Here is a 20,584-nt window from a genome sequence, read left to right on the forward strand (position 1 = left end):
AGATGCGTTACAGGAACTCAACAAACCTCCTTAGACAGCACCCTTGCAAAATTATGATCACTACCACCTAGAAGGACAAAGGCAGCAGATACATGGGAACACAACTGACTGGAAGTCCTCCTCCAAGCCACTCAGCATCCTGACTTGGAAATACATGACTGTTGCTAGGTCAAAATCTTGAAGCGGTGTCTCTCCAGAATTTCCTATTGGATTTATTAGTGGTTAATATTCCTGACCCCTGGCTTTGGACTTTCCCACAAGTAGAAATATTTTTATGTCTCTATCTGTATAACCTACTCTTCTACAAGTTTTTAAAATCACTGCATTCCTCCAATGCTGCCTGTCTTTACCTGTTTTCGTTTCTCTCTTCCCCTTTAAGATGCTCCTTAAAACTTCGTCTTTGACTAGGTTTTTAATTATCTGCCCCAATATCTCCTTTATGTAGTTCAGTGCCGTACTTTTGATGATGTTCCTGTTAAACGCCATAGTTGGTTAACTGTTTAATAGTTTTAATGAAGTGCGTGTTGTTGTCAATTGTATCAAATCTTGATGATAATCAGATCACTCTTGAGCTGTCTTTTTTTCTCGAGAAAATATTCCATGCCTGTTCTGTAACCTTTTTTTGAGATATGCTATGGTCATGAATGGCACTGTGGAAATGCAAGTCTTTTTGTTCTATGGATCTTTTTAGATCCTCCGATCCTTCAATATCCAAAATGAAAACCATGCACAATATTCCCTGAGTGTAATCTAATCAAGGTTTTATGCAAGTTTAACACCCTACCTTTCCACCGCTATCACTCCAGAAGTGAATGCCTGTGCTTCATTTCCTTTCTTTCATGGTCGTGTTAACGTATGCTTTTATGATGTGTAGAGACCTCCAGATCATATGATCATAGAAACAGGCATAGGCCATTGATCCCTGGAGCTTGAAAGGCCTGGCTCTGCCTCCTACTCCTAGACTGCCCATCTTGTATAAATAATTTATTTCTATCTACTCTTTCTATATCCCCTAATATCTGAAAATACAATCAAATCACCCCATAACTTCCAACTGTGTAATTGTTACTAATAATTTAACCCCTGGAGTCCAGGTATCATTTTGGTAAATCAGAACTCCCTTCAGGCCAATATGTCCTTCATGCCACTCTGTGTGATCTAACCAGGACTTTGTTTGGCTATGCTATAACTTGTATTATTGTCTTCTAGATATAGAGGCCAGCATCCCGTTAAACTTTGTGTTATTTCATCCAGCATACACAAGTCTCTTGGGACTTCTACTCTTTCTAGCTTTTCATAATTGAGAAAACACTCAGCTCTATCCTTAATCTGTAATGATGACCTCCCATTTGCTTGCATTGTATTTATCACACATGGTTCGCAGACAGGATGGCTCAAGGATGGCCTTGGAGTACTATAGGCAGTCTGTAAATTGAGGGACCCAGTATCAGGAAAGGAGGGATTTGAGGAATCCCCTGACCTTGCTGTCAACCTCCATCATGCCACACTTGGATGACCTGGAAGATCATTAGCAATGCTTTGCATAGGCCATAATGCAGTATTGGCAATGGCCAATGTTCCTGCTGGCACAGGGAGCTGTGAGCCGATTTGCTTGGTTTCTGGGACTTAATGGCCCTGGTAGAGTTGGGATGCTTGGAGGCAGCCAGCTACTAGTTCCATATTCCATGTTTCAGAGATTGTCGACAGCCACCCATTTTTGTTGCAGAGGTTGATTCCACCAACCCTGGCTCCCACCCGTATTGCCGACATTAAGTTCCACCATTATCTCTGTTTCTTTCTCCACAGATGCTTCCTGACCTGCATATTTACTGTTTTCTTTTCAGATTTCCAGCATCTGCGGTATTTTGCTTATGACTTAATCCATTAACATGTCCATGCATCTCTTGGCTTCTCCAGCACATTCAAAGTATTGTCTACAATCAGTATGTGCCCTCCTTATGCTTACAAAATGTGCCAGCTCACCCTGTCAGTATTGATTTGTGTGGAATGAGGTCTGAACATATAGGTGTTTGGTGAGCTTTAAGTTTTTATCCCTCTAAATGGGTGCCAGTAGTTTAAACCAGTACAAGGAAGATATAAGTATTGTGTTTAATTTATAGCTTTACTAGTTAAACCAGTTGGTAAACTACACCTAACAGTTAATTGATATTTCTAAACTTGAATCCCAATGAGTTAAATATAACACAAAGATGACAGGGCAGGTGATACATTGCAGCTAGAGCAAGAGGCAACTGCTAGAGACCAATTTGATCCAGTTTCTCCATCATAAGATCAGAAATGGGGTGGTTCACTGCTGAACGTTCAGCACCATTTGTGACTCCTCAGATATTGAAGCAGTCAATGTCCATGAGCAGCAACACCTGGACAACGTTCAGGTTTGGGTTGATAAGTGGCAAGTTACATTCGTGCCACACAGCAGTGCAATTTCTGAATCCCTCAGTATCAACATCCTGGTGGTTAGCATTGACTGGTTATAAGAGCAAGCCAGGGGCTGAGAATTCTGTCCAAGGCGCGAGTCAAGGGTTTGATGGAGTACTTGCCATTTGCTTGGATGAATGCAGCTTCAAAAACAAGAAGTTTGACATCGTCCTGCTTGACTGGCACCCCATCCACCGCATTCAACATTCACTACAGCATGAATGTTACCGCATGCTACTACACAGTAGCTGCAGTATATACACCATCAACAAGATATACTGTAGCAACTCACCAAGGTTCCTTTGAAATATCTTCCAAACCCACAATCTTTCTCATCTTCAAGGACGAGGGCAGTAAATGTATGCAAACACCACCACTTGCAAGTTCTCCTCCAAGTCACACACCATCCTGACTTGGAACGATGTCACGGTTCCTTCTCCATCACTGGGTCGGTATCCTGGAACTCCAGACAGCACTACCATCATTTACCTTCTTGGTTACTTCATCAAAGAACTCAAACAAGTTAGTCAATCGTAATTTGACTTTCACAAAGTCATGCTTTGGTATTTGGGAAAGTATGGGCTGATGAATGAAAATTAATTAATTACATTTGGATTGTTGTTTTTAAAAAACTTCCCCACCATTGATTATGGCCTAACTATTCAGTAATTGCTGGGTTTAATCCCTCCCCTTTTTTAAAACCAGTGTTTAAATCCTCCAGGCTGTGCTGTCTGAACTTGCTCCATTTTAGGCACAAAGAAAATGTCTAAAATTAAGTTTATTTGTTTCGAAGTATGTTTTACAATATAAGCAAAAATATGTATTTAAAATGCTGTTGGTGATCTGTTTTGGTCATAAAAAGTGCACAGGTTTGAATGTACTTTGACTTTGCTGAAATTCTCTGTTGAATTACTCCCTTGTGCATGTCCAGTCATGGTTTGGTAATGTTACTGACTTCAGGTGCTGTGGGCATTGGGTTATCTTTTCCCTCTAAAAAATCTGATTCAATTTGAAATAGGCACTTTACAGTGTCATTTTTTTTTTATTGCCTTGTTATGATTGGGAATACCTTGAAACTTTGCATCAAAGAAAAAGGAAGAACTTTTATTTATGGATTTTCATGAACCTAGGATATCCCAAAGCACTTTATATAGACAAGCATGTAGTTTTGTTTGAAGCGCAGTTGCTATTCTAATAGTAAATACAGCAGCCAATTAATTGGAGCACAGCCATGTCCAACAAATGGTGAAGAATTGTGGTCAAATAATTTGTTGTATTGATGTTAGTTTGAGAAATGTTGCCGAAGACTCGGGCAGAAGCCCTCTGCTGTTCTTCAATAGCACCATGGGATTTTCTGCACCTAACTGAGAATGCAGTTGGGACCTTGGTTTAATGTTTCATCAGAAAGACAGCATTGTGCATTTTAATTTCTTTTTCCATAGCCTCTTCTGCAGCATCCCTCCCCTCTTACAGCAGAAAAAGCTATTATATTCTTCCACATGTGTCCTGACTTTATTCTAACTGTCCTCACCTTTGATATTCCGCTCTTTAAAGCAATAATCTAAGTATCTTTTTCAAGAATGTACTCATTTGCTTAACTAATGGTCTGCAGCAGAAAGTTCCAAATGGTGATCGCACTATTAAAAAAAATTACATTTTTATGACCTCTCCTTGAATACGCTGCGATTACCTAAAATTTGTGCCATCTTTAGCGTCTCATTGACGAGTACAAACAGTAACATCTACTCCATTGTAATCATTTAAACATGAAAATGCATTGATCAGGTTGTGTTAAACACCTTGACAGCAGTGAAAAAGCTAATTTCTTTGGTGTCTTTTTGGCTATAACCCCACACCTCTGATCGTAGTGAGTGTTAAATGGATTTCACCATTTTTCAAATTAGTTTTATTATTGCAAAAACAAAATATTGAAGATGCTGGAAATCTGAAATAACAGTAGAAAATGCAGTTGACATATCAGGCAACGTTTATGGAGATGACAACAGTTAATCGTTCTGGTCTGTGACTTTTCACCCAGTTTTATTAATATTGAGTGTTCACCATCTTAGAACTTCTTGTGGAAAGTAGAGAAAATGGTTTCTTGTTCGGGTGAAAATTTCATAATAGTCAGTTACAATGCAGTTCAGCTACAATGTAGGTGCAGTGTTAGCTTGCATAGTAACTACAGCACAGCAACAGGCATTTGGCCCAACAGGTCTATATGGTGTTTATGCTCCACTTGGGCCATGCCTCAACCACCTTCATCTAACTTCCTTAAAATATCCTTCAGCTTATTTCTACTTCATGTTGTATGCATCTATTTAATAGCTGCCGCTGTTATTGAGAAATTGTTAATTTTCTATACATCTACAGTAATGAGTAATAGTTGTGAGAGATTATTCAATGAATGTGTAAGTATTTCTAAAATGCTTACAAAATTTCCAAGCATTCTTCAGTCCTTATCAAGCTGCAATTGATTATTTTTGTTCTCTTTTTATCAAAAGTGAAGACGATGTCACCACAGAAATACAAAACTAGTTTTTTCTTTGTACGATCTCAACTTTAGCGAAGCAATTTGATTCACAAGGGAATTTTTAAATTAAAATCACTGATATAGAATTGTGGATTGGAACCATGGAAAAGTTATGGTGTAGAAAGAGGCCATTCAGCCCATTGTAGTTGTGCAGACCAAAAAGAGAAAAAAGAACTAATGGCTCGTTTTAATCCAATTTTCCAGCACCTGGTCTATAACCTTGCAGGTTACAGCACTTTAGATACAGATTCTGGTATCTTTTAAATGAGTTAAGATTTCAGCCTTGACCACCAATTAAGCCAGTGAATTGTTGATGTCCATCACACTCTGGGTGGGAAAACCTTTCCTCATGTCCATCTAATCCATCTGCCAATCTATCAGTGTGGGCAAGTGGAAGATCAACAGTGATCTTATTGAATGATGGAGCAGGTTCAAGGAACAGAATGGCCAAACCCTGCCCCTATTCTTACAATTCTGTCGCTCTTTCTTTTGAAATATTACTACAAATTTAAAAATGTGTTTTTTATTGATGTATAGTTATATTTAGTTGTGTAATCTAGCTTTAAAGTAGGCATTATCATCATTTGGAATTATTGGCATTCAGTAGAGGAATGACAAAGTAAATCATAAGATGTGTCAAATAAATAAAACGTAAGCTGTCTTACTGGATTATATGAAGGAATGAGCATTGATTACATTGGAAAATAATGATTTGTGGCAGTAGGTCTTAGTTTAGTATCTTGCCAGTGTGAAAGTGAGCTGTCAAATGTTTAATGCAAAAGTTGCATTTGCCATTTTGTTAGTTTTCTGGTTGATTTAGTCTTCTGATTGGTGTAAAATGCATGCAATTCGCTGAATTGAAGATCTGACCCATCATGTTCAACATCAACACAAGTAGTGTTCAGGATGTGGATGTTTTAGAGTGGTTTAGGAAGTTACTTTGTGCTGAAGATAGAATTTCTTTCAAATAGCACATGTCTATTGTGTTTCACCTAAATTGTTTCCATTTACCAGTTAATATATTAAGGAATAGAAGATAAACACAAATTACTCTGGCTGCTGGAATCTGAAACCAAAAGAGAAAATTTCAGCAGGTCTGGCAGCATCTGTAAGGAGAGAAAAGAGCTGATGTTTTGAGTCCAGATGACCCTTTGTCAGAGCTTTGACAAAAGATCATCTGGACTCATTGTCAGCTCTTTCCTCTCCTAAGGAACAGAAGATGCTTTGGTTTGTTAATTGAGCATGTTTGTTGCAAGAAGAAAGATGGAGTTCTACTGCAGTTATGATTTGATTCATTTTATCAGCAGAAGCAATTTTCACTTCCATACATTCAGCAAAACGATCCATCTGACAGCTGTCGCAACGAGAATGGTTCTGATGCCACCAGAAATGTATATACTACATTATACTAGTCAAATGTGTATACTACCCATCAACCTGGTCTCTAATCGCCGTTCCCTCACATTCCCCTCTTGGTTCTTTCGCCCTCGTCCTCGTCTCATTGCCTCAGTCTGCCTTCTCTCCATCTTCCTAACCCTCGCACCAGCTCTCTTTCTCCTCTCTGTCGCCTGCTACCTTTCCCACCTGTGGTAATGATTCCTCCTTCACTTTGATGATCAACAGTTGACTGGAGTGGTAAATGTCCAAGTTGGATTTGTACTGTTTGTGGATAGAACATACCAGTAATTTTCTACGTTGCTGGGCAGTTGCAGATGTATTGTAGGTGTATTGAAATAGTTTGGTCCGGGGGCATGGCTAATTCTGGAACATGAGTCTTCAGTACTATTGATGGAATATTGTCAGGACCCATAGCCTTTGCAGTATCCAGTACTTTCAGCCATTTCTTGATTTCACGTGGAGTGAGTTGAATTCATAGAAGATTGGTGTCTGTGATAGTGGGGGCCTCTTGGTGAGGTTGAGATCAGTCGTCTATGTGGCACTTCTCACTGAAGGTGACTGTAAAAGCTACAGCGCTTTCCTCCGCAATGATATGATGGCTGCTCCATCATTAAGGCTGTGGACGTTTGTGAATCTACCTCCTCCCACTGGCTTAATTGTCCACCACCATTCACAACTGAATGTGGCAGGACTGCAGAGCTTAGATCTGATCTGTTAGTTCCTTAGGATTTCTTAGCTCTTGCATCTGTCATTAATTGTTTGCTGTGGCCCTATGAGTAGCACTGTTGCTTCTGAGCCAGAAAATTCTAGGTTCAAGTCAAATTCCAAAACATCAGCTAACATTCAATATATGGAGCATTGCATTATTCAAGGGGCTGCATTTCGGATGAGATAAACTTAAGTCCTTGTCTGTCCTCTAATGGTGAACATAAAAGATCCCATGGTACTATTTTGAAGAAGAGCAGAACATTGGTCTTGATGCCGATGATAAATGATTGAACCTCAATCAACACCAGAAGTACAGATTATGTGGTCATTATCTTTTGCTTTTATTGGAGTTTGTTATGGACAAATTGGCTGTCTTCATTATAACTATGTTTCAGAAGTACTTCAGTGGCTCTAAAGGGATTTTGGATGATGCTCATGAAAGGCACCATATAAATGCAAATTGTTCTTTGTTTATTTTTGTGAACTTGGACTTTGATATCAGCAGGTGATTTATCCATCTGAGGACATAGTAAACTCTGTTACTCTATAAATGTTGAAAGAGGCAGAACTACTTTAAAAATATAATCAAGTACATTGTACTTTTGGTGTCAGGTGATGATTGGAGATGGTTAAACTGGCTACAAGACATGATGTGGTTGATTTTCAGAAAATGGGTTATGCTTGACTGCCATATAATGGTACTACAATAAAATGTCAGTAAGGAGATCCACCTCCCAATTTGTGTTAAGAAAATATTCCAGATAGTGGAGGAAGCCCCATTCCAACCTGAATGCATAACCCAGTATGCCTACAAATACTGTCTAAAGTGTAAGGCAACAGATTCAAATGAAAAAAATGGTAAAGCAGTACATGTATGAAAAAATCTTTATTTACTCTGTTCCCACCTCACATTGCCCTGACCTTGTAAAATGTCAGTGGTTTGTATTGTAAAATGTCAAGAGTTAGCTCCAGAGAAATTCAGTAATTTTTTTCTGCTTAGCATGCTGTCTTCGGATGTACATGGTACAGTCTGCCATATTGTCAGTGTAGTAAAACATGTTTTCAATGATTTTTGCGCTACAGTGCAAAATCTGTGTGGCCTTGGGAAACAGGCTGGCAGACAGGCATTCATCAGATTTTTCAGGGTCATCAGCCTCCTCAGCTGCCATGATTTTATACTTTTGTGTGGCCTAACTGTACCCTGGTCAGCATCATTATGTGACAAGCTTGGACAAGTTTGGGCAATCCGGAGTTACCTATGTGGAACTTGGGCTCATCATGGGCATCATTCTGTGGGGCTTGCTATTCTGTCAGTGGGAATGGTTGACAAATTTGACATAACAGGAATTTTGTGTCATCTGAGTTTTACTCATCACAATTTCACTGTAAGCTGATTAAGCTTGGGATGCCTTGTTTCAATGATGTGAATAACACCTATTTATTGATTATTCAGCCTGGAAATAGGGTCATCAGAGGCTAAATCGTGAATATGCATTCTCGTAGTAGTGGACTGACAGCAGCAGGTTAAGTTCCTGTCAGATGACATCACAAATTCTGTTTTCGCAATGTGTTAATAGCAGTTAAGAATATTTTCCCTTTTTTATAGTAAGACAAAGCACATTGTTATTTTCAGCAACATAATTCTGAACTATGCACTTTCTTCCCCCCGCTTCCTGGTTCAACCCTGGAAACACTGAAAGCAATTATTAGGCACCCCTCTCCCTCTTGTTGCTTGAGTTAACGGCAAAGACTAGGATCTTTCTACACCTCAGTTCCTCATTTATCAATGTATTGACCAATGGAATTGTCAGTGGAAACAGTATTCAAGAATTCCATAATGAAAATGGGAAATGCTGGAATAACTCAGCAGGTCTGGCAGCTTTTGTGAAGAAAGAAACAGAGTTAATGGTTTGAGTTGAATATGACTTTGTTATTTTATTCTAGAATTCAATGTTAGGGCCAATTTTGGATTTTCCATGTTACATTTTATTCCAACTGCTTTGCCTTAATTTATGGCTTATGATTTATAGTTCTATGCCCTAATATTATGTTTTATAATCTACAGGCAGCTGATGAGCCTGCCTATCTCACAGTGGGGACAGATGTTAGTGCCAAGTACCGTGGTGCCTTCTGTGAGGCAAAGATCAAGACCGTGAAGCGACTGGTAAAGGTCAAGGTGTGTTCCTTGCTGTTCATCAGAACTCCGTTCTTTTATTTAGCTACTTTTGACTTGAGATTCTACTATAAAACCTTGCTGAAATGTAATTTTCAGTATGCTAAACCTACTTCTGTTATGTCATATTATCTAGGTTATCTTTAAGCATGACAGTTCTACACAAGTTGTCCAGGATGACCAAGTGAAAGGCCCATTAAGGGTATGTATGACTTTTCACTGATGTTTTGCTTGAATTCCTCCAATCTAAAACTTCCATTGGTGGAGAAATTAACCCACCATCAGACCACCCCTCTTTGCATTTTTATAATATTAACAGCCTTTATCCAGGATTGGTAATGACTGGAAGAATAAGTGAGAGGGAGGGGCAGCAGCAATGGCGAGGGGGCAGCGAGAGAAATGCTCAGCAAAAAGGAGGTTCCGCTGTTGACAGGGGTGGTTGGGGAGTGAGAAGATCAGGTTAGCAGTGACCAGAAGGGTCAGGGTGAGGAAAGGTTGGTGGCAAGCCGGAAGGTTAGCAATGTTCGGGAGGGTCAGCAAGGAAAATGGTTGCCGGCAACTAGCGGCGCCAAGTAGGTATATCAGGGGAAAGGTCGGTGAGAAGGAAGCTTGATGGCGACCTGAAGAAGAGGGAAGGTTGGCACTGACTGTTCAGATCAGGGAGTGGGATCCAAAATGGTACCAATCTGATCACAGGATCCTATGTTGTACCTGGCTGCTGCTCCTTCTGCAAAGGGCAGGATCCTGTGTGTAGAAACAATGTTGCTTCTGGCACGCGTAAGTGAGCTATACTGAGCCTGACTGATTATCTTGAATGGTTGTTAGCATAATTCTTGGCATTAACAGGATTGTTCAGCAAGTGCTGTCCAATCACAGAATTATAGGCAATAACGGACACTTCTAAAAAAATGCCTTTTTAAAGAATTTTCATTTTTACAAATAATGCAACAAGCCCTCAGATTAATACAGAACAGCATGATCGTTTTCAGCAAATATATGTAAAGAGACAGAGACAGAAAAGTACCACTCAGTTGGTTCAGATTATTCGTTGTATCCAGCGCCTCACATCACACAGATAGTGAAAGGATATATTGAAAATCAGGGTACATCAGGATAAAGCCATAATTGGCTTAGCATTGCACACCATCAGTCGCAGGATAATGGCGACAGAGCTACAAAACCTATGGAAAACCTTGTAGGAATAATTCATAGTATGGAGTCTAAAACTTTAATATAGGGGTGCCATACATAAGAAATATATCCACTTTAGCTCAAAGTAAACAGGCCAAGAATTCCATTGGGATATATTCCATGTTAAATGTGTGCCAATTCTGAATTGAAGGAGGCTTACCAATAATCCATGAGCAAAGGATATTTTTTGTGCTGCAAATGTTAGGATAATTGTACAGTCTTTTCCCATTGGCACATTTATCTTTCTATCTGGGAGACCCAGTATAAAATGCAAGGGATTAAACTTGAAAGTCATATTAAGAATCCTAAGAAGATTTAATTGTGATACAGGACCAAAAACAGTGCAGGTGATTCCACCATGTCCAGCTTGCACTTATGGCACAACGAGGACATCAGTCAGGGTCGAACCTTTGCCGTGAACTTGGAGTAATATTCAGAATATGTAATAACCTTATGCTGAGTCTTTTTTGTTCTGCTTCAGACTGAGATTTTATTAGCACATTCCTAAATATCACCCCATGTCTTCTCATCAATATTTACTGCAAGGTCTGTTTCTGAATGTATTCTCACAGGATCTTGAACATAAAGTGTCGTAAAATTTACTAATTAATTGCTTAGGCTCCGAAGATATCAGGATTTTTACAATTGGTGAAATCTCAAAAAGAGTTGTCTTATTAAGGACAAATCCCAAACTTGCAAGTGTCTAAAAAGGAGTGTTTTGGAATATCAAAGTGTTGTCACAGCTCCTCAAAAGATAATAGGGTGGTGACATTAAACAGCTTGTAGAACCACTGTATATCTCTCCAGATATTGAAACCATGGTCACACTTGTTAAGGGTGACTGTGCCAGTCCCTTTCAGGTTTACAGATATGTATGTCTGGGTTGGCCTCGAGGCCTCAATTCTACAAGACATTTGTGTTGTGTGTGCAAATCAGCGAAGTAGTTTGGTAAAGTACAATATGCGTGTGCCAGATCAGCTAGGCATGTTTACAATTTTTCAACAATACTCAAGTTCTGTACTATCAAATGACTATTTAAAAAATTATTGGATGTAGTTCAATTATTGTTGACCAATTGGTACAATTAAAATAAAACCACTCTAGATTTTCTTTGAACCCTGGAATGTTTGCAAGCAGAATGACACAGTACCTATGGAAGATATAATTAAATGATTAATCTGGTTTGTAAAAATGTTGGGCTTCTGAATTATAATATTTTGATTGTCATCAAAAACTAGATAGGATGTATTTTATGACTGCCTTCTTCCCACCTGCAATTTTAGTTAAGCACATATTCTACTTGTTGCAGTGTGGCATGTGACAGGTATATAGCTGAAGTGATGGAAATTATACAATGTATTGTCATTTAGATCAGGAACATAGAGTACACTCAAAATGATATTTTATCATTTAAAAGTAGGCTCATTTGTGATTCTCAAAAATTGACTAAAAACACTAAAGTGAAACTAATCATGATTAAATCTAAAGAATGGTTAGATCTCCAGTTTGATTTCTGCTTTTGTTTGATTTGACTTTTGAATTTGAACATCAATGCAGTGGTTAGAAATAAAATTTAATTAAGAGATCTAGTTACAGAATAGTATTCCATATCAGCTGAATTTGGTTACTGATTGATATGTGTAGAAAATGGCTCATGTTAATTATTAGCTTTTCTTAATGGAAGTATTGCTTCACGTGGTTACATGATGTAGATTAATGTGGTTTTGACATGTTTGTCCTTTGCAGCTTTATATGATCTAACATGGCAGTAATTTTACTTCCACTTGATCCAGAGTGCACTCACCACCTTCTCTCCATTCTATCCATTTGATCTCCATAAGCATAATGTTACCTAAAGTGGACAAGCTTAGAAATAGAACTATGTAGAAAGATCTTCTATTAATTGATTATGCTCATTTGCCAGTGCCCTGCTCTGGTGTTAAAATAATTCATGTTTTTTCTAATCATTAGCAAATGATTTCAGTCAAATCTGAGACTTCTGATCCCTCATGAGCAACATTTCTACAGAATTAAGCAATTTAATTGTAACAGCAATTTTCCATCCTCCTGTAAGATGGAAGCTGTAGAGAGTTGAAGTGGTTCAGCGGGTATCTCCCTGCCTCTGAACCAGAAGCCCAATTTCAAGTTTCACTTCAAGAATTGTTGACTATGAAAGACCTCAGCTGCTGTTGCAGGCAAGCCAGCGTGCATCGATGCTAATCCCCAGCCTAGATGAACAGAGAGGGTTAGCGGCAGGAAGGGTATTTGGCTGTAAAACCACTGCCAAATCCAAAAATTGGAAGGTTGGTCTGAAGGTGTGGTCAGCTAGTGGTGACCCCGTGTAACGTGGAAAAGGCTGAAAAAAGACAGATGGTTAGTCATGAGCTATAAAAGTATAATAAAGCAGGGCCAGGGAAGGCTGTCAGGTATTTCAGTGCACACCCAGTGCAGCCACACCTTCCCAGCTGTTAGAAATGGTACTTCCTGAGAGAGCTAAAGGGAAAGGAGGAGAATCAGGCCAACTTTAGGAAAAATATTTGAGCAAATTACTCTTTTGTTTTCAAAAGTTGCACATTACCAAGGATTGCCAGCAGGGTGTTTTAATTCATTCACGGATGTAGACTTCGCTGGCATTGACAGCGTTTGTTGCCCGTCCCTAATTGCTGTCAACCATCACTACTTTACCCTTACAGTCAATGGTGGTAAGAGTACTCTCAAAGTTCTAATTAGTAAGGAATTATAGAACGTTAATCTGGCAATGATGGAGAAATAGTGATATACTTTGATGTCAAAATAGTGTGTGATTTGAAAGAGAGACTGGAGGTGATGTTCTTGTGCACTTGCTGCCCTTGTCCTTCTGGATAATGAAGATCATGAGTTTGGGATGTGTTTTCTAAAAAACGTTGGCAAGTTGCTGCAGTACATCTCCTATAAGTTCATCCTGCAGCCATGGTGCATCAGTCGTGGAATGAATGGTTGTTTAACAAGATGAATTTAATTCTGATCAAATAGGTCCCATTGTTATGGTATTGAGTTTGGAGTTTGTTAACCCACTGCTGCTAGCCAATGCAGGGGTGGAATTGCAGCTGAAAGGTCAGCAGGTTTGAAGTGTTAAGTTAAGCTAATTAGGCACAGCCTAGCCAGGGCAATGCTTTCCAATGTCATTTTGCTGTTTGCAATAGTCTTAAAATGGTGCCACAATTAGAAATTGGCGTTAACATTTGAGGGCTGACATAAATTGATAGAATTTTCCTTCCTTTAAAAACAAACATGCCTGATTTCTTTGGGGAAATGCTTAATCTATGTTGTGTCCTTTAATTTTGTGGCAACGACATAGTATAGAAGTGTGGTAGCATAGACATGAGTTTTTTTTTACTCTTCAGTTCTCCTGACTAAAGGCAGGCCTGACCATCGTACCACAATCTCCACCTGGCAGGAACCAGGTTCCAAATTCATCCCAAACAGAATTAGTACCGAATTCTCTGTTGTTGGCACCAACCTGATCACAGTGGGTGGGCATCTGCCAAAAGAGCCTACTGGTTTGTCGAGGAGTCCAAATTGCTGTGGCAATATTCACTTTTAAATGAATGTTATAGTCCAGAACTACAAAGTGATCATAAATGCTGCAATTTTTTTTCCATCACATGGCTGATCAGGAGTCTCTCTCACTCTTACTGCCTGCAGTCTGCATACGTTGGAAAGATTTACAGGTTGATATTTGGCCTTTTCCGGCAATATTATGCACACACCTTCCTGTGCCATAAGGCCCAGGAGTGAAACTTGAACCAGGTGCTTCTGGCTCAGAGAGAGGATCACTAGCCACAAGACCTTTCCTGACACAATTTTTTGTACAGTCCCAAGACATTTTATATTAGAATCAATATTGTATGTTACTTCAAAATATTACAAGTAACCTTACAAGAGAATATGTGCTCCCTGCAACACGGATTCATTTTAATCCAGTCATTCCTTCCTTAAACAAGCTGATGAGTATCTTGTTGCATGACTATTGACACAGGCAGTACATCAGTGATGAAACCTCACCACAAAATAATTCTTGGACATGGTGATTATTGTTACTAGAGAGGCGGTGCTCGACAGTCTGGAGGGACTGATGGTGGACAAGTCAGCAGGACCGGATGGAATGCATCCGAGGGTTCTGAAAGAAATGGCGGAGGTGATAGTGGATGCCTTGGTGGTTATTTTCCAGACGTCGCTGGATTCCGGGGAAGTGCCGGAAGATTGGAAAGCGGCTAATGTTACGCCGTTGTTTAAGAAGGGTGGCAGGCAAAAGGCAGGGAATTGTAGGCCGGTTAGTTTAACGTCTGTTGTAGGTAAAATGTTAGAATCCGTCATCAACGAGGAAATAGCGAGGCATCTTGAGGGGAATTGCTTGATAGAGCAGATGCAGCATGGTTTCGTTAAGGGGAAGTCATGTCTGACAAATTTATTGGAGTTCTATGAAGATGTGTCTAGGGCGGTGCATAGTGGAGAGCCGGTGGATGTGGTCTTTCTTGATTTTCAGAAGGCGTTTGACAGGGTACCCCACAAGAGGTTATTGCAGAAAGTAAGGGGGCATGGAGTTGGGGGTAGGGTGTTAGCGTGGATAGAGGATTGGTTGTCAAATAGGAGGCAGAGAGTGGGGGTTAATGGGTGCTATTTGGATTGGCGGTTGGCGACTAGTGGAGTGCCCCAGGGGTGGGTGCTGGGGCCTCAGCTATTTACCATTTATATAGATGATCTGGAGGAGGGAACCGAGTGTATGGTGTCGAAATTTGCTGATGACACCAAGATTGGTGGAACGGCAAATTGTGCGGAGGGTGTGGAGAATCTGCAGAAGGATCTAGATAGGCTGGGCGAATGGGCCAGGAACTGGCAAATGGAATTTAATGTTGGCAAGTGCGAGGTGGTCCACTTTGGTAGGAATAATGGTAGGAAGGACTATTACTTACGTGGCGAAAAACTGCAGCAGGCGACGGTGCAGAGGGACCTTGGGGTCCTTGTGCATGAGTTGCAAAAACCCAGCCTACAGGTGGTCAGGAAGGCTAATGGGATGCTGGCCTTCATAGTGAGGGGGATTGAATATAAAAGTAGGGAGGTCTTGCTGCAGCTGTATAGGGCATTGGTGAGGCCGCAGCTGGAGTACTGTGTGCAGTTTTGGTCGCCGTACTTACGCAAGGATATTTTGGCCTTGGAGGGAGTGCAGAGGAGGTTTACTAGGCTGATGCCGGAGTTGAGGGGGTTGAGCTATGAGGAGAGGCTGAATAAACTAGGCTTGTACTCATTAGAGTTTAGAAGAATGAAGGGAGATCTCATTGAGATGTATAAAATGATGAATGGGATGGATAGGATAGAGGTGGAGAGGCTCTTCCCGCTCAGAAAGGACAGTAGGACTAGAGGGCACAGCCTCAAGATAAAGGGGGGGGGCGGTTTAGAACAGAGTTGAGGAGGAACTTCTTCACTCAAAGGGTGGTGAATCTCTGGAATTCTCTGCCCGTTGAGGTGGTGGAGGCTGCCTCACTAAATATTTTTAAGATGCGGGTTGATGGGCTTTTGATAAGCAAGGGGATTAAGGGTTATGGGGAGAGGGCGGGAATGTGGAACTGAGCCACAACAGATCAGCCATGATCTTATTGAATGGCGGGGCAGGCTCCAAGGGCTGGATGGCCTACTCCTGCTCCTATTTCTTATGTTCTTATGATCTGTTTTATTTCTATGATTCTTTGTTTGGAATTATTCTTCACAGATTTGTGCAGGTTATGTTATTGCAACATTTTGCGTTTGATAGGTGCACTATAAGGTTCACATGGGTTATGTTTGTTCCAAAATGCTTTGTATTATGATGCAGATTGGCGCATTGGTGGAAGTGAAAGGGTCTGATGGCTCTTACCAGGAGGCTGCCATCAATAAACTGACAGATGCCAGCTGGTATACTGTGGGTGAGTGAACTGCTTTATTTGTTTTGTGACTACCTTCAGTATGTTTTTGAAACTAGATTTATAATTCTGCTTGTTAAAACTCATAATGTTATAGAAATGTATTAAGATGCTTAATTCAGATCAAGATACGCTATCCAATACATTTGTGTATCACAATATATGTACTAATCCCATCCAGAACTCAAGCAACATTCAAGAAGAAACTCGGGCTGTTTAGGAAAGGGGGGTGAAAATCTGGAATATTTCTCTGACCAGCCCACACTGCACCCAACACCTTAGGCAATTTGCACTAGCATAGGAAACCATTTGGGTCCTGATAATCTCTGCATTGCAAAGGTCCAGTTCTCACTGTACAATTCCCATTATTTCAGAGCATCGTAGAATCCCTATAGTATAGAAGGAGGCCATCTGGCCCATCGAGCCTGTGGTAATAACAATCCTATCTAGGCTCTATCCCCATAACCCCACACATATTGCTGTGCCTGACGCGAAAGGGCAACTTTAGCAAAGTTACTGCAGCACCCAGAGGAAACCCACGCAAGCGCAGGGAAAATGTACAAGCTTCACATGGACACTCACCTAAGGCCGGAATTGAATCCGGGTCCTTGGTGTTGTGAGGCCGCAGTGCTCACCATTGGGCCGTTGTGCCACCCAAATTTCATATGCTTTATATCCTTTAATAGATAGAGAAGTATTAATATTTAAATTTAACAATAAAAACTGATAGTGGCTCAATTATTATCAAATTTAATATTCTTCTGAAAAATGAAAATTGTAACCAGAATAAGCTTTAGAGTGGTATGTCTTTAAGTGGGTAGGCCCATAATATGTATGCATAATCAGACAGGATATGATGTCATCTGTCATGTGACAAGTTGGAATGTGTTGGCTGATTTACCAAGATGCATCAGTAAGAGTTCTCCAGCAGTGTCTATATATTACTATAATCTTTAAAAAAAAGTAGTTTACCAGTCCTATTTGTAATTGGTGCGCTTGTGTTTATAGAAAAAAAAGCTCCTAGCATTCTTGCATGTAGGAGAAGCATTCAGCTACAGAAGAATTTTTCTTAATGTAAGAGTTCTAAGTGTAATTGGCAGATAAAGGAATGGATTTTCAGGAATTGTGGTGTCAGATGAACCAAAGCTGTTCTGCATCTGAAACAATTAATTGTTAATAGAAAACAGAATATGCTGGGAATACTTAGCAGAGCTAGCAGCATCTGTGCAGAGAGCAATATAGTTCATGTTTCAAGTCATTAGCCTTTCTCAGTTCTGATGAAAGGTCTTGAAACGTGAACTCTGTTTCTCTCTTTCCATAGATGCTGAATATTTCCAGCATTTTCTATTATATTTCAGATTTCCAGCAGTTACTATATTTTTGCTTTTGTTCCAGTTAATTATTCGCCCATTTAATTATTTTATTTCTTAAGTTCTGTGTCTTTCGATCTACAGTTACTTGTCAAAATTCAAGATGTGGCACAATTTTAGAGAAAATGTTTTTCTTCTATTGTGGGGAATTATCCTTGGCCTAAGCAGTCTATCCAGCCCATCAATAAAGTTCTGTTGCATAGCCTAAACCTTTCTGTAACTATTTTTGGTAATAAATTGCCACCAAATGCATGCAGTACAAGCCTCTGTAAAACCGTTTGTAACTAATCTCATGGCATGTTGATAGCACCAGTATAGATGACTTGGGTTTGGAAAGAGAAACAGTCTACAGTATTTTGTATTACTAATTTCTATGCTTTAACCCCTGCTGTAAAGTGTACATAGATGTGGAAGGAAGGTTTTTATACGATCTGGGAATCACTATACCAAGGTATATACATCAAGATAGGTGAGGAATGGACTGGTAATCTAATAAATTGAGATGAAAAGGAGTTTAGTTCATTTGATCTCATCCTTCAAAGTATCATTTTATCATCATTACAGTTCAATTTTAATGCTCTGAAGAGGAGACAGGACCTCAGTTTAACATTTCCATTGAAGGATGCAACTTCTGGCAACATAGCTCTCCCTCTGTATGGCATTAGATTGTTAATCTAAATTATTACCTGCCTTTTTGGTGTGTTGTTGAACCTACTGATCTTCTGCTTCAGAAACAAGAGTGTATCCAACTGAGCAAATAATGCTTGGTGCCAGAAACATTTTCACTTATTAATAACTGAATTGATGTAAATAATTAGCGACAAACTGCTTGTTTAGGTTCCTGGCCCAACTCATCCTGCCATTATCTCTAGAAGCGATGCATGCTATTGGTCCTGTCTTAGAATGCAGGCAACTGAATCTTTATTCTTTTCATTCTCAGTTTAATTTTGGTTTAGTTTTCATTTTCTGGTTCTGTTCTACTTTTTCTGGTGTTGATCTTTTTGGTTTTCTAAACTGTATGCAGCGCTTCTTCTTAATGTTAACTCTCATTTCCCAGGTATTATTATCCTTGTTGGAGGTACTGCATGGCAGTAATGGGACTTTAATGCTGTGTTTGTTATAACATTGGTTAGCTCCCAAATAACACGTTATACTGAGAATTGTACTTTCTTTCTTTATTTCATGGGATGTGGATATCATTGCCAAGGCCAGCATTTGTTGCCCATCACTAATGGCCCTTGATAGGCCATTTTGGGGGCGTCAGTTATGTGTCCACCACTTCACTGTGGGTCTGGAGTCACACAGGCAAGACTAGATGAGGACAGCAGATTTTCTTCCGTAGAGAGTATCAGTAAACCAATTGGATTTTCACAAGAATAGATGATAGTTTCATTATCATGACATGAGATGATTCTGGCTTTCAAATCCAGAATTATTTAATTCCACTGGCTGCTATTGTGAGATTTGAACCCGTGCCCCCAGAGCATTATCCTGGATCTCTGAATTACTAGTCCAATGAAACTATCATTATGCCTCCACTCCATTCTCCACATACTTAGATCTGTGTTCTTTCAATAACTTATTAATGGAAAACTTTTACCAAAAGGGTTGAAGGGGATTTCATAAACCCCCTGATGCAGTAAAAGATTCACCATTTCCTTCTGCCATATGAAGATCAGGTTTATCTTAGAAGAATGCCTCACATGTAATTAGTGTTGCGTATGTTCTTCCACAGGAGGCAGACTTTTTCAGGAGGGGGTTTTGCTTCTTGCCTCATGAGGCTAAATGCCATTGGCAAGAAAATGAAAGGGTCAGCAGTAACATGGGTATAAACTTGATTGGGTAGTAGGAAATGTTTGTAGTAAAATAGTGTTTTTCAGATTGGAAGGAAGCTTTGTATTGGGATTCCTTAGGGGTCGTATTGGCATCTTTTAATGACTTGGACTTGGCGCACTGGGCACAGTTTCAAAATTTGCAGGTGACGCAAACTTTGGGAGTATTCCGAACTGTTGAGGATTATGTAGAATTTCTAAAGGATACAGATGGAATGGGTGGACAGGCGGCAGATGGAATTTAATGCATTGATGTGTGAAGAGATCCATTATGGTCGAATATGAATGCATTAGAGAGTGTATAAAAATTCACAAGAATGGTCCCAGAGACAAGAGACTTCACTTGACTAGATGGATTGGTGATGTTCAGCTGTTCACCTTGGAGAACTGAAGGTTCAGAAGAGATTTAATAGAGGTATTCAAAATCATGAGTGGTCAGAGTAGATGGGGAGAAAGTACTCTTATTGGTGGAGAGATCAGCAACCAGAGCACACGAATGTAAGGTGGTTTGAAAAAGAACAAAAGCTGAAGATTTAAAGTTTATTTATTAGTCCCAAGTAGTCTTACATGGACACCACAATGAAGTTACTGTGAAAACCCCCTAGTTGCCACATTCTGGCATTTGTTTGGGTAATACTGAGGGAGAATTTAGCGTGGCCAATGCACCTAACTAGCTTATCTTTCAGACTGTGGGAGGAAACCAGAGCACCCGGAGTAAACTCATGCAGATACGGGGAGAACAAGCAGATTCCACACACACTGACCCAAACCAGGAATCAAATCTGGTTCCCTGGTGCTGTGAGGCAGCAGTGCTCACCACTGCCACTGTGGATAGGTAGCAACTGGGTAAGATTTGGGGTGCACTGCTGGTGAGTGTGGTGGAGGCAGATTCAGTCGTAAATTTCAAAAGAGAATTCAATCAAAATTTGCAGGGCTGAGGGAAAATGGGGGAGTTCCATTAAACGAATTGCTCATGTAGAGAATTGACACAGACTTAATGGGCC

At 39.9% G+C, this 20,584-nt stretch overlaps 1 protein-coding gene across 5 annotated transcripts in view; it reads left to right on the forward strand.

The window, feature by feature from the left end:
- arid4a (AT-rich interactive domain 4A) overlaps window positions 1-20,584 on the forward strand; it is a 103,102-nt gene that overhangs the window by 9,600 nt on the left and 72,918 nt on the right. For all 5 annotated transcript variants that reach the window (XM_080202779.1, XM_080202782.1, XM_080202783.1 and 2 more), the window contains exons 3-5: window positions 9,144-9,254; window positions 9,388-9,453; window positions 16,291-16,381. In XM_080202779.1, coding sequence (XP_080058905.1) covers window positions 9,144-9,254; window positions 9,388-9,453; window positions 16,291-16,381 — 268 coding nt within the window. The remainder of the gene's footprint in view (window positions 1-9,143; window positions 9,255-9,387; window positions 9,454-16,290; window positions 16,382-20,584) is intronic.

Source organism: Carcharhinus amblyrhynchos, chromosome 14 (genome assembly GCF_965287045.1).
Source record: "Carcharhinus amblyrhynchos chromosome 14, sCarAmb.v2.hapA, whole genome shotgun sequence".
In the NCBI taxonomy this organism is placed as follows: Eukaryota; Metazoa; Chordata; class Chondrichthyes; order Carcharhiniformes; family Carcharhinidae; genus Carcharhinus; species Carcharhinus amblyrhynchos.